The sequence below is a fragment of the Girardinichthys multiradiatus genome, chromosome 20, assembly GCF_021462225.1.
Source record: "Girardinichthys multiradiatus isolate DD_20200921_A chromosome 20, DD_fGirMul_XY1, whole genome shotgun sequence".
NCBI classification, from domain to species: domain Eukaryota; kingdom Metazoa; phylum Chordata; class Actinopteri; order Cyprinodontiformes; family Goodeidae; genus Girardinichthys; species Girardinichthys multiradiatus.
In genome coordinates this window covers 47,368,823-47,383,706 of record NC_061812.1, presented here as the reverse complement: position 1 = coordinate 47,383,706, position 14,884 = coordinate 47,368,823, and the positions used below count along the sequence as shown (strand labels likewise).

Genomic DNA, 14,884 nt, shown 5'->3' with positions numbered 1-14,884 from the left:
CAAAATAAACTGTGTTTAGAAATTTAAATGAAGTTGATGTATTGTTGGGTCAAATGGAAATAAAATACATTGGTGACAAAAACAATATTGAAATTTATTAGAACAGTTTAAAACTTTAAGAAACAATCTGAACAAAACTTAATATTATTTCTTATAAAGCACCTTATTTCAGTACCATTCTTTCTAAGATGGAAAACAGTCTGTCCATTCTCTGTGCCCTCATGTCCTCCATGATCAACTCCATCATCTCTGTCCCTCTTTCTTTTCTGACCCCTTCCTGCTGGCTCACTGTCTTCCTTCTCCATCTGGTTGCCCACCGCTCCGCTTGGCCCTGGAGTGTCCTCAGGGATGGAGGCAATTAGGACAGGAGGCGTTGTGGAAGACCTCTGTCCCACCATCTCATCCATAAGGACAAACCAGGGCCAAGTAGCAGCAGTGGGCTTTTCACTGACTCCCTCTCCTGACCCTGGATTCCATTCCTAAAGTTAGATGGAATAAAAGAAGAGTTGACTAAACAGAGAAACCAACAAGACTTTTAGAAATATTTTTTATTTGTGTGTGACATGAGAACTTCTGAACATACTTTATATTTCCTTTTCACATTGTCCCACTTTTTTTTTGGCCTGCAAGGGGTTGACCTTCCCCTGTTGGCCCATCTTCTCCAGAATTGTCCTAAACAAGCAAAAGGAAAGAGGGAAAACCAAAATCACTGGATGGATATTTATGAAAGTTAGAAAGGTAGGAGTTTATGAAACTGGACAGAAACTGACTGCAAATAATGTTGTTATTGTACCTCCAAGCCACAGTGGCTGAGTTTTTAGCTCCAGTAAAAAGGTGGTGGTTCTCAACCCTGAGCTTAATAAACTGGCCCGTCTGCTCCTTTGTCCCTAAACAACAACAACAACAACAACAAAAAACATCTTGCTTAATATTAGTGTAAAAAAAGCCTTTTTTAATTTTCCATTTGTCTTAATTTGCAGAACATATTCAAATATTTCTATGCAAATGCCTAAAACAAGCTCTTTCAAACTTTTCACTTCTTTACTGAGATTTGCTTGCATTTGAAAGTGTATTTCTCTTCAGCTGTACCTGGAATCACGAATTATAATGCTGGCTGAATCATAAATATACTTTTAAAAACACATATAGCACATTTCTTCATGAAATATGAATATTTAAAAGTTTATTTATTCTCAATCACACTCTCCAGCGATACGGTAAGATTACATAAAATCGTCCATTTATTCAGGTTAACTTTAATATCACCTGCAATGTCAAATCGACTTACATGAACAAATGACACATTACATCAAAATAATACTAACATAAACTGTTAGAAATCACTTGTGTTTAACGTTCACTGTGATGACTGGCAGCAGGAGCTCAGTGCCGATAGTCCGGTCAGATCTCTACCGGGTCTAGCTTGCTCCACCGCCAGTAGAGCTGGCGAAGCAAACCGGCAGTTACTACGGTGGGAGTGGAAAACTCCGAAAACATCGGAGCACGTTTGAAATGAAGCGATGTCTTGATAAATCAAGCAGATTTTTCATGTCTACACAGTTATATTCCCGCTCTAAAAACATTGTAAAAGTTAATTTGTGTCACAGAAAGTGTAATTTTTCACAGTTTACTCACAGCTTTTGCCAGTTTGGTCCGCCATGGCTGCCCCTGTTTGACCAAACCGCTTCGACCCGCAATGAATCATGGGAAAAGATGGACCACGAAGGATACTCACAAGTCATCCTTCAAATCGGGCAAAAGAAGGACACATTTGTCGGCAGCATTTGACAGACCTTACGCGCCGCGCTGTGATGTAATCAGCCTACAAGTACGCACTTGGAAGGATCCAGCCCCTGAATTGGGACACACCCTCGGCCTGCACATGGATCCTCCTCATTCCTGTATATTGACCAATAGGAGAGGAGCTGGAGAGAAGAAGGCAGCCCTCCTCATTTGCATAATGAAGCAGAAATGCATACGGTAAAGGAAAAAGAGAGACGAGGAAATGTCAAAAGAAAAAAGGCATGTGTAAGGAAAAGGAAAAAGAAAACATTTACATTTCTTGATGAAAACGCATGTGTAAGGAAAAGGAAAAAGAAAACATTTACATTTCTTGATGAAAACGCATGTGTAAGGAAAAGGAAAAAGAAAACATTTACATTTCTTGATGAAAACGCATATGTAAGGAAAAGGAAAAACAAAATATATATATTTCTGCTTTTATTTTAAATTTTGTCAGGATCGGTCCTCCATAGTGCAAGACAAGAAATGTGCGAAAATCCGCTCAGTCCTATTGTTGAAGACATGCAGCATCTATTATTTGTTTGCATATTTTCTCCATGTTGAGAATGAGGTCATTCTTTTCTCCACAAGCACTGATTTATTTGTACCATATCCCTGTACACATACCTGTCTCCACCATTAATGAGGCCCCTTTTGATCATGTCATGAGCATACTTGATAATGATGGTGTCATCCTGGGTGGAGACTCGGTCATAGTTGTGCAAGGTGAAGAGTTTCAGCCTCAACCGTGCAGTGATCCTCTGCAGATTCTGAGTTCAAAGGACAGCCTCCTCCCATCCTTACCATCTGTGGTCTGTCCATAAGGAAATCCAACATTGAAATGCAGGTGAGAGTTGGGACCCCTAGGTCAGCCACCTATACAATTAGCTTTCCTGGTCTGATGGTGTTGAAGGCAACACATTTAAAAATGCATGGATTCTATTTGGAGGTTTGCACTGTTCTCCCCAACTGGAGATCCGCTCTCCAGCGGGGAGAGCAGCACACACTGCCTATTACGTTCAAGAGACCCGAGTTTAATGTGGCATGCATTAAGAGCATTGATTTATCGCTGAGGCTACATGGTAAAGATGTGGTGAAGGCATGGGGAGATCCATTTGGTTACAGAAAGAACAGTGGCAGGATGTGATGCATGAAGCAGGCTATCTGCCAAGAGCGCAGTACACCCAGTTTGAACATTATGGGTCTGTACTCGAGACATAAGGTCATTATGGCCACTCTGCTTCAAATCCTCAAAGACCAAGCTCCATTGATGAGTGGGGCCTGCATCACAGCAGCAACTACACCTCTCCACTCTCACCCTCAGACACAAAGATGCTGCAAACCACTACAACCTCCTGACAGACTTTTGCACAGGCTCAAAACACTTGAGGAACTTAGATGCTCCATAAACTGATAATTGCTGTTCATGTTTAATTGTGATGTCACACTGTAAAACCTGCCCTTTTCTTTTCTGAAAAGACTTCTGCATTGAATCTTTTTGTGGCAGTGTTCTGATCTTTCAGGTCTATGAGTTCAGCTAACATGCAGGAAAGGGTCAGATCGAAAAGAATTCAGTATAGCTGTTTTACAGATCTAACCAAAATTGAAGGACTTTTGAATGAGGAATGACACTTTTTATTTGTTCAGTCAAGTGCTGATTTGTTATTAGGCTGATCTTTACTTTTCTTCTGTACATTGGCATGCCAGCACTTTTAGATGTCTTCAGTTATTTGAAGGTTAATCTTTTTCTTGACTCATTCTCATGCAAGCAGAAACACTTATGCTGCAGTATGCTTGGTTTGTTAAATCCAAAGTCTGATTAGCACAGAGGGATATAACCGTGCTTTACATGAGGAGAAACCACAAAATATAATGGTTAACCTGACATATGACATAGAAACCAATGTAAGGTTTAAAATAAACCCCCAATAATACTGAGCAACAACCAAAGGCCCCCACCCCACATCCTCAGAAAAGATGAGGATTAATAAAACAAAATCTCAGAGGACCAAATAAATCAGAAGTCAGAGGTAGAGAAAAGGAGATAGCTTTACTATAAAGACGTTGTTGCTAGCAGACGTTGCAACATCTCATACACGCATATATGGTGAGTATACATTTTTTTGATTACTTTACAAACTCTTTACTTTGCATGTTGAAGCAAGACTTTAACAAGCTGCTGTGGTTCACATAATAATAAAGAGATGCAAATATGACAGTTTATAAAAAGCCAAACAGTATTTGATCAGACATTTACAAAATCCGAATTCAAAGGTGTATTTTAAGTTTAAAGCATTTTTTGTAAGAAAGGGAAAAAAAATCTGAAAGACCATATATTAAAGGGGACATATCATGCAAAATCCACTTTTTTAGCCCTCAAATACATTTTGTTGTGTACTTGGAATATGTAGAGTGCAGAAAAATTGAATTTAGTCTCTCCAGGTGCTGTGAAGATATCTTTATATTCTCTTTGGGTCATAATTTTCAGTTCGTTCAGTTTTCTCTATCATCTGTTACGTTTTTCCAACTGTAACATCACAGTATTTGCTGCGGAACAGCTAAATGGGGTCATGGACTTCAGGCTGATCAATTTCGCATATCCACCATATTGACTTATCTCTGCAATTTTGTCGTCCAAGAATGCCTACGCTGCAAGAGGATAAGTTCAGTTCGACTCTTGGGTGTATAAACCCACACAATTTTATTCTTGATGTTCCCACATCAATGGGGAAATTCCTATTTCCCCCTCTTCAAGGACGAGTGCTATCAGCAATCTCCTCCAGTATCAAGCAGGATTTACTGAAAGAATTAATCTGATTAAGCGGTCAGTTCTGTCTATGGAAATGACGGGCACAGCAAAAACAGCAAACTGCAAATAACTAAAATTATGACAAAATTTATCGTAGACATAAATTTATTGTTTGTTGATATGACATATATATGGCCATTGTTTTGTTGCAGTAGCATCGTGCCTTCTGCTTATGTTAGCGCTGTGTGCTGTTTTTAGCTCCTTGAAGACATAACTATACTATGCATTTTAAATTGTATTATTACATAAACAGTTTTCCATTGTTTTTCAGTTTTGTCTTGTTTCTGCGGCACTAGATAATTGTTATCAAACTTTGATCTTGAGAAGGCGGGGTGTGAAGTGCCTTCAACAGCATTTAAAGAGACGGCACCAAAACGAGTTGCACTTGCAAATCAGAACAGGGGTAAAAGAGGAGCCTGTGGGGCTGCAATAACAATGAGTATAAATAACAATGAGTTTAGAACAAAGTATTGAAGCTCCACCTTATATAGACAGCAACTGAATGATTTCAGTGTGAAAAGGAAAGATTTTAAAGCATGATATGTCCCCTTTACGAAGACGAAAGAGAACAGGTCAACAGAGAAAGTTCCAACTAACGTTCTGAGTTTCTGTTTGATCCTTCTGGGCTTTCCTTCCCTTACTTTCTATATCAGATCCAGCTTCATGCTTTTCAACATGTCTGTTTAAAATGAAAAAAACACCACAGAACAATAGCATCCAAGACATTACCCAACTAATTAAAACTTCACAAAGACAGGAGAAAATTTGGATTCTAGCATATATTAGATAATGTGGATATTTTTAAATCAATCTCCTATTTTGTTTTGAAATATGGGAGAAAAGGGAGGCAGTCTGTCACAGGAATATGTGTTTGAGTCCAACGATCACCTCCTCACAGTTCTGCATGTGCATGAGTAGTTTGTTTTACAGCAAACCTTCTCAGAGTAAGCAAAGCAGCTGAAAGTATTCAGTTGCATAGGTTCCTGCAGATATGTGACTAGTAAGGGAACAACAACTGTGAAATTATGAGCAAAATTCTCATTTTTGGCTGTGACGTTAGGTAATTTGTCAGCAGATCTTGTTCTATACTTGGTCTTATTACCAACTTTAACAAACATAGGAGCCGGCATAGACCTGCTGTAGCAATTCAGATTATGATATATGCTGATGCATCAGGAAAGTAAGCAACTAAATAACATTGACTGGAATAAGAGTGAAAAAAGGAAATTTAATTTTAGACCCTTTTAGTAAGTATAGACACGTGCAAATAATGATGTAAATAAAATAAGTAGGTGAGAACAGCCAGGCAGTTGGCAGAGAAGGTATCTACCGACCTACATGGATGGGAAGAATGTGCATTTCTAACATTTACTAAATAAAGTGACGACAGCAAAGCTGCAAGAGCAGTCAACGTTTTGTGGTTTTGAAGAGATTCTGGAAGAATATTCTGGGTGTTTCCAGTAAAATCACATATAAGTCAGACATAACGGCTGATGAAGTGCAGTATGTCTTAATACAAGTGCAAAATGTACTTAATAATTGATTGAGTCAACAGCCAGAGAGATGATTTGCTTCTTTAACTAACACTGAATGGAGGACTGCTTTGCCAAGGAATCATATGATATTGTATGATATGATATATTAAAAATTGGTGTAGAGCACATAAATGCTGTAAAAGACAGATGGAAACATCTATCACAATAATAACCATTTTACTTCTCAGAGTAGAACTAGTCTGTCAGTGCTGCTTGGCAGGCTTAATATGAAACCTGGGAATTGTTTTTGGGGTACAAATAAGTGACTCCATTTTGTCTTTCTAGATAAAAATATGGATGGGGAGAAACAATAAATAAATATTTAAAAATTGCACGAGAATAAATTTGAAGCAGTAAACAAGAATAGATTTTCTGTACGGCGGGGAGGGCTTACATTACATAAAAGCATATAAGAACACAGAAAGAACATGGATACATGATGATAACAATAGGAGCAGAACAACAGACAGAAATTTCATTGACATTTTAATATTTATGGCCGTTTCTGAACTGCAGCAACAACAACAAAAAAGGACAAAATGTTTATGAAGTTATTTTTATTTTTTGGTGAGTTTCTATTTCTGACATGAAATGCAGCCACAATAAAAGGAAAAGTGTGTACATTTATTGTTGAATTAAATATGAATATAATGTGGAATTAATATTAATAATATTTCTGCAATAGACATAAATAAATATTTACACAGAGTGCCAAGCTAACTAAAAATCAATGTAATTTTTCATTTTTCAAGAGTTAAATAGTGCTGTTGAGTGGAAAGAACAGCACTCTGAGGTCTCAAGCAAATTAATGCATTAAATGGGTACACAGTTACCAAATACTCAAATATTTAAACAAATCTAAAACCAAACTGTTGACAAGTTTTTAACTGAATTTGGAGTCAACCAATCATGATCTTGCATACCTGTGAAATACTGAGCAAATATGATTCTAAGGCCTACCTCACCAAAAACAGAGCAATATATACTGTACCAACATCTGTATCTTTAAAGCAGGCTTTGAATTTATCAATCATACTATAAATAATCTAACTTAATGGTAGCATGAAAACAAAGTACTACTATGATGTCAACATCATTAAAGAGGAGCAGAAAAAACTGAGGTGTGGGTCCTTTCAAAAAGCTGGATGTTAAGACAGAACACTAATGATTTTACAGGTCATGTGTAGCCTGGTAATGTAATGCACAATTATAAAAATCTTGTGCCATGACTTGTCTTGGTGATGTAATAATATCTCAGCATCTTGAAATTAATATTGTTTGGTTTATAGTAGAGACAAACATCTGATTATTGGCTAAAAAGCAAATTAATGCATTTAAGCAGCAATAGCTCAATTTAAGTGTGGACACATGTGGTTCATTTGCTCTATTCATGTTTAAGAAGCAAATAGAGACCCTGGATTTTAAAATTAAATGGAATGAGCAAAAATCCCTAAACCCAAAGGTCTGCTTTCACCATCTAAAACATGCATGTGTATGTAATAGAGATGCTTATTCCATTTTCAATCATAAATCTGGTTGCGACATCAAATTTGATATTTCAATAATAGAGTGCAACATATCTGAACTCAAAGTAAAATAATAATAAAACCATGATGGCTACAAAGAAGCAGAGCTGTTCGATCTCATATCAATGCAATGGTAGCTTGCTTGCTTATGAGGGAATTAACTGGGTTTGATCTTTTGGTGTTTCTTGCTAAACTACCTTTTCTGTTTTCTATATAGTGCACATGTTTTACTACCATGCTCCAAAGTAAGAGTTTTTTTCTCATCAAAATTCACTTTTTTACAGTAGAATGTAGGAGGGGCTGAAGCCTGTGCAGGTGCTGGATTTTTTTAACAAGACGTCTGGGTTAAAACATCGGATTGAACATTGGAGACAAACATGTTGATAAAAAAAACATGTTTTCAGAATTAAGATGGTTAACAGACACCCAAAGCATATTTTTTATAAACCAGATTTAACTCAAAATGTTATGGAGGTTGTGCATAGTTTCAAGGGGCACTAAAATGTGTGCCAGGACTGTGTACAGCATTCATTAGGATTCAATACATCATCTACCAGCTGTGAAAAAAATTAAAATTGTTCATTGCGCAACTATCAATATGATAAACATATCTGCCAGCATCCTGTTGAGATTACCAGTGAGAGGCTGATATGTCACAGGAAGGGGTCAGATTGGACACAGGAGGGATTTTATTTCACTGTCTGATTCAGCGGGATGCAACGCAGAAGAACATCTCAGGCACAGCAGCAGGGAAATGACTGGGAAACAAAAATAAAACAAATAACCGGAAGAAAATGAAGACTACTTGGTTATGCCTCCAAAGTTGCCCTGAAGGCACACTTCAAGTTTTTGTGGATAAAGAGCAGATGGTGCTGGGGAGAATTCTCATTCTCTTTGTCCAAAGATAACTTCTGATTGATCATGTTATCAGCGTTGGAAACAGAAATTAAAGGCTTGTGGTCTACGATTACCCCAATGTTCCTTGTCTTTATCTCTTCAGGAGAGCCTGTACAGTCTCGAGACAGGCCCTCCTGCTTTTACCATGTGTCAGATATTCAAATAATCAAGTGTGTGTATTATGTACGGAGAGGTGTTTAACAGGAATCAGAGAGTGTCAAGTTCTGCACCGCACCGCTGCTCTGCTATGCCAACGAGTAGATGGCGTTGACAGGAGAGGTGGCCTCAGAGCTTTCATTTCCCTCCGTCTCATCCTTGTCCTTCTTCACTGTGTACTGACCAATGAAAGAGCCATCCTCGTTAAACTGGCCATCGCCTCCTTCCCCATAGTCCACAAGGCTGTCATCACTTTCCTTTACGTTGCCATCCAGTGAAGTCTGGCTGCCCTGCAGAGGCTTGTTGTCCTCATCGCTGCTGCAATACAAACATAAAGTTTAAAGATTAAAATATTAATCTAACACAGACCCAAATGCTTCTAGAATGAGTTCTACTGAGTCCTGTCATCATGCAGAACATGTCTAAACACATTAACTACACACCCACTGGCCAAATCCTTATGGGCTGCGGTTCTCTGTATGCTAACCAAGTTAAGAATATTCCAAGTATTCTGTTTGTATAAGATACATATCAAAAATTTCTTTATATTTTCTTTATAATTTAATTCATTAAAGTGGTACATTGTTTAGTAAATTATTCCCAGACATTGCCCCTTCTTATGTCCTATTTACTAATCCAACGCCATGTCAAGATACCCCAAAACACAGAGCTAAATAGGAATGGTTTGACATAGAATAAATATCTGAATATCATTCAACTTTCTGAAAATATTTCCCAGTTAAATACAGATGTCAAACCTCATTCGTCAGTATTTAAAAAAAATGTTACTGTCTCTATTACTCTGGCCCAGTATATAGTTCATCGTGGGATAAAGGGGGGATTAATACCAATGCAAAACGTTCTATCACAAACAATACTGCAAAACCATCAAAGACCTCATATCTCAACAGATCTTAACTTTTTGAGTTGGGAAATTACAACTAGTCCAAATTACCATTCCCCAACAATCTTTTTGAAATGACTCACTGTAATCTATAGAAGACGGAGTAAACACACAAATAATTTCCTTGAGTCTTGAGTATGGCATTTACAAAAATATATTTCAGTACAGAACATATTTAGACTTTAGAGCATATCTAGATTTCTCTGTTCTAACTGGATAAAGACCACAGTCTCTAATTTCTACATTTGCATTCGCAGTTCTACACTCGCAGGAGCATCACAAAAAATATACTGATGAGATGCAAAAGGGCTGTATAATCCATGAAGTTTGTTTGTTTTTCTTTGTTCAAAATGAAGGTTATCAAACATACTAAGGTTTTCTTTGGTCAAATTTGAACAGCTGGCAAACAGAGCAGTGAAAAGGTTTGATAGCTAAGGAATAGACGTGCTATTCGGGGCACCTCAACTTTTATTTCTTAAAGTTCATATTTACCAGAACGTGTACCTTCAGTACTGTGTTCGGACCTTTATTAACCTCTTGAGCATGCTGCATCTTGCCTTGAAGTCCCACAATGAACAAAAAGAGTGAGGGAAGGAGACACCAAGTGGAAGAGACTACAGCTAAATCTAGCCACTAGCAGGCTAGGCTGCACAACGACAAGAAGGATGATGAGTTACAACTTATGTCGAAAAAAAATAAAATTGCACCCTCTGATCTATCAGCACCCGGTTTGATGACTTCGAAAACAAGATTCAAGGCCTTGCCTTCGGCCAGCTGGAGATAGCCAAGAAAATTAATGAAATGGAAAACCAGGCCGCAGACCACGGTCAGTGCATTCAGCACTTGGAAATAAAACTGGATGAGCTGATGAACAGAAAAATAAGCTTCTCCGCTTTAAGCTCTTCGATCTAGAGGGGCGATTGAGACGTAACAATATTAAAATAGTGGGTGTAAGTATAGGGGAAAAAAAGGGAAGTCCAACTGATTTTGTATCCCACTTGATTCCCAAAGTACTCGGAGCAGAGAATTTCAATCAGCCTGTGATCATCGACAGGGTGCACCGCACTTTTCAGCCTAAGCTGGCGCAAGGCTCTGAACCACGTACCATTATCGCTTGTGTGCACCGTGCCCAGGATAAAGAGAAGATTCCTCGTATATGCCGACAGCATACATTGGAATATGGTGGTAAGCGTGTCTTCATTTTTTCTGATTATACCGCAGATATCATGGAGAAAAGACGTAGCTTCAAGGAGGTACGAGTGCTACGGGAGAAAAGCATTGAGCATTGTCTTTGTTTGTCTGTGCGGCTTCACGTTCACTATCAAGAACAGGTAGGAGTGTTTAACACTCCTGCTGAAGCAAACAACTTTATCACCAATGAACATGAGTAGATGGGGGACATCAGTATGTTAATCACATTTGCAACTTTAAAATAACTGGTATAATGTAATTTTTGGTGTCTCAGAGGTGCTTTGTAAAAATAGTTGTTGTCTGGCCAGTGGCCCCAGGTCAGTGTGAAAGTAGCCCAGCTTCGTTTGAGGAAGCTATGGGTGGGTATGGTGTCTTTGTGTATTTTCTGTTTTGTTCTTGATTTTTTTCTCTTTTTTGTTTTGTCTTGTATGCCTGTCGGAAAGGGTTTAGTGGTTGTTAGTTTAATTGTTGTAGTTTTATTTGTAATATTCCTGTGCTCTTAATTTCGCGATGCAGCCTGTGACGTCACTTCCTCTTAAGGGTGCTGTGTCTGTAGTTGGTGCAGGTTTATGGTAATGGCGGCCAGCCCATGTGCGTTCCTGACTAAAACGTGAGTTTATTGCAATCTGTTGCACTGCAGTTTATGTAAAAGTACATTATAGGTTTGTTTTGCATCTTAATATATGTTTAGTTAGTCTGCATGTTTTGTGAGTGCATCTAGCAGGGGCATAGGAGTGAACTGACTTCAATTGTTACCTTAATTTCATTCTATAGGGCATAGCATACCATATCTAGTAAGTCCTGAATGTTGCTTATATTATCCTCCTTAATTCATGTATATGCCTGTCATGGTGTTTTGAGTTAGGTTGTAACATGACATCGAACCCTCAAATGGCTCATATTAGCTATGTGGTATATTTTGCTACTGCACTTACTCTGTTTAACCACTAGAGGACTCCAGAGACTGCATAATCCTTAAGACCTATTAAACTGAGTGTGAGCTCATTAAAGTGAGCTGAAAGTCTCTCTGTGCCCATACTTTCTGACCGAAGTAGCTGTCCTAGGATACTATCTGATCAGCAAATAACCTGAAGAGTTCCTACTCTATCACATGGTCCTTCAAGCCAGATAAGATTGTCATCTAAAGACAAATGGAGTCTGGACATCCATCTCCAGACCCAGCCGTACGTCCTAGACCCCAGCGGGAGAGACAGCTACCAGCGTACCTTGATGACTATAAAGTTGGATATTAACCAGCTGGAACCCAATCTACTGATTGACCATCAATGGCTGCATCCACAAATACTGGAGCCATTACTATCAATAGAAGAACTTCATCCCACAAGAGCCGATCACCATCTCAACGCAGCAGAGCTGGCTCTCAGCTAGGTAAAGCCAAGTCCCAGTGCAGTGCCTGTTCGTCAACTATGAAGTCCATAACTGATAGGTTATCGGACATACAGATTGCAGTACTGGAGGAGAGAGTAAAATGCATGGAGTTAACTGAAGTGCAGCGACAGATAAAGGAAGAGAGCCTAATTGATGAACAGTACCAGCTTCTGGACAAAGAAGCTCGTGAACCCTTCAGTAGAAAGGAAGAACTTCTAAGAGAACAAGAAATACAGAGACGTAAACTGGATGAAGAGGCAGAGATGGCATTAAAGGCTAAAGAGAGCACTACAAGACAGTTAATGCTGCAATGTAAACTGAAGGAAAAGGAGATGGAATTAGAGAATGCTACTTTCATTACATCTTTCCTGAAAGAGGGTATAGGTAGCCCTGTCCACCTTAGGCCACGCAGCGAACTTGAGTTCAATGTTAGGCCCTCAGCTGAGGACACAGGTGTACTACCTAGACCTCCACCCTTACTCCCACAGCCAATGCTTCACCACCTTACACAGAAGCAGCTGATCCTCCTATCTCAACCATGCCACCATCATTTTATGTCCAGTCTGCTCCTCAGGACCAACTGCCTGCCACTCCAAGTCTGCTGATCAAAACACAACTGACATACCCCACAATAGTTCGTCTGACAATACCCTCTGCTGCAGTCCTTTCACCAGGTGCAAAATATTCATCAGGCGCCTTCTTACATCATGCTGCACCACTAGCTTTAGGAGCATATTCCATTGCTCCACTCAGCGGGCAACCAGCAGCCTACATACAAGCTCCAGTGCTGCAAATGCCCTTGCTTTACCCACAGCAACAGCCCATGATACAAGGTGCTGTCCCACAGCGTCAGTCTTATCCCATCATGCCACATCTGCTACAACAGGTGACAGCCCCTTCATTAGGCTCTGTAGTTGCACTAGGTACAGATTTAATGGAGCTACTAATAGCTACTTCAAATGGACTTCAAAAGCCTGCTTTACCACATTTCACATCTGGAAAAGAGTCAGACTTTGCATTGCTCAAAATGGCTCTAGATAATCTACTAGGCTCACGTGACCATCTCACCAAGCTGTTTAAGTATCAAGTGCTGTTGGAACATTTAAAGCTACCAAGTGCCCACATACTGGCACAAGCCTATATGTATGACTCCATGCCGTATACATCAGCATTACAGGCACTTCAAGATAAATAAGGACAACCCTGACAGCTTGTGTAGAGTGAGCTGGGAGCCATTTTGAACTCACCTCCAATAAGGATATGAGATCCAGATGCATTTGACAACTTCGCCCTGTCCGTGCAAGAGTTGGTGGGAAAGTGTGAAAATGACTACGAAGAAAAATGTGGTTCTCATGTCGATAGACTGCTCAGCAAACTGCCAGCCAATTACAGAGATAGTTTCATTGAGTAAAGCGTAAACCATGGTATACTGAGAACTGGGACTGATAAGACATTTATACTGTCAGACTTCTCAAAGTGGCTCCAGTTAAAATCACAAGCTAAACGAATATCATCTAGAACAGCCAACATGTTCCAAGACCAGCCAAAGCCGACTAAGAGCCACAAGAAACTTCAAGACCATCTATCAAATGTGTACTATAACACCAAGCTAAAGTCGCACCTTCAGATCTAGTTTGCAGTACAAAATCACCCAGACCCAAATCCCGAGCTAAGCTTTATTGTCCGTACTGTAAGAACCATGAACATTATCTGAGTTTGTGTACCAAATTCAAAACCCTGTCGGCAGCTGAAATTGTCACCTAGATCAAAGACAGAAGTTGCTGGCGATGTGGCAGGAACTATACGCCTGAGGCACGCACTCTAAAAAAGCCATGTAAGGTATGTATGCAACAACATTTTTCTGTGCTACATGACGTGTGGCACCAGGAAGCCAAGAAAGTCTTAATGGTCAAAGCCACTACAGACACTGTCTACGTTGATCGCCCAAACTGCCCACAAAAGGTAATGCTCAAGTTAGTCAAGGTATGTCAACACAGTGTTGATTACTCCCTAAAAGGCTTCAATATTCTAAACGATGGATCTGAGATGACTCTTACCCTCCAATCAGCAGTGCAACGTCTCCGTCTAACTAAAGAGCCAGGGAGACTTCCTCTGTGTATGATCCACCATGAGGTGATGCACCTACAAGGAGCTGCAGTCTCATTCGAAATATCTCCAGCTCATGCTCAGAAAGTACGCTACAGCATCCATCATGCCTTCACTGCCAATGAGTTGAGCCTTTCAGAGCACAGCTATCCTGTCAAATTAATCATGTGCAGATACTCCCATCTGCAAGGACTTCCACTTCCATTAGTAGATAAAGTTAAACCCTTACTTCTCATTGGGTCTGATTTCCCACATCTACTCATTCCTAAGCAGCCTGTAAGAGCTGGTCCACCAGGGGTACCTGTCCTGCCCCCCTGATGCCTATCTACAGTATCCAGAACTGGGATGACCTCATTAAAGCCTCATCAGAACATTCATGGGGCAGCCAATGATCCGGGAAGTCCTGTTTTGACGGCTGCTGGAACTCCTTGCTGCTGCCCGTCTCCAAGCAAAGTTGCCTAATCATGCTTGCTCCTGAGTATGATAAAGCTGTCAGTCTGGTGAGAGTGGGAGGAAGGCTCCGCAGAGCAGAGAATTTGGATCCAGATACCATGCATCCTATTATCCTTGATCCAAAACAGCCTGTTAC

General features: G+C 39.7%; 1 protein-coding gene across 20 annotated transcripts in view; it reads right to left on the bottom strand.

Moving 5' to 3' along the window:
- Positions 1-3,813: 3,813 nt before the first annotated feature.
- The window catches only part of nfasca (neurofascin homolog (chicken) a), a 252,025-nt gene continuing 240,954 nt past the window's right edge, over positions 3,814-14,884 (bottom strand). For 19 of the 20 annotated variants that reach the window (XM_047348117.1, XM_047348116.1, XM_047348120.1 and 16 more), the window contains one exon: positions 3,814-9,023. In XM_047348117.1, the coding sequence (XP_047204073.1) occupies positions 8,795-9,023 (229 nt within the window). In that variant the 3' untranslated portion in view covers positions 3,814-8,794. The remainder of the gene's footprint in view (positions 9,024-14,884) is intronic. The other variant, XR_007035485.1, reaches the window with a different exon arrangement.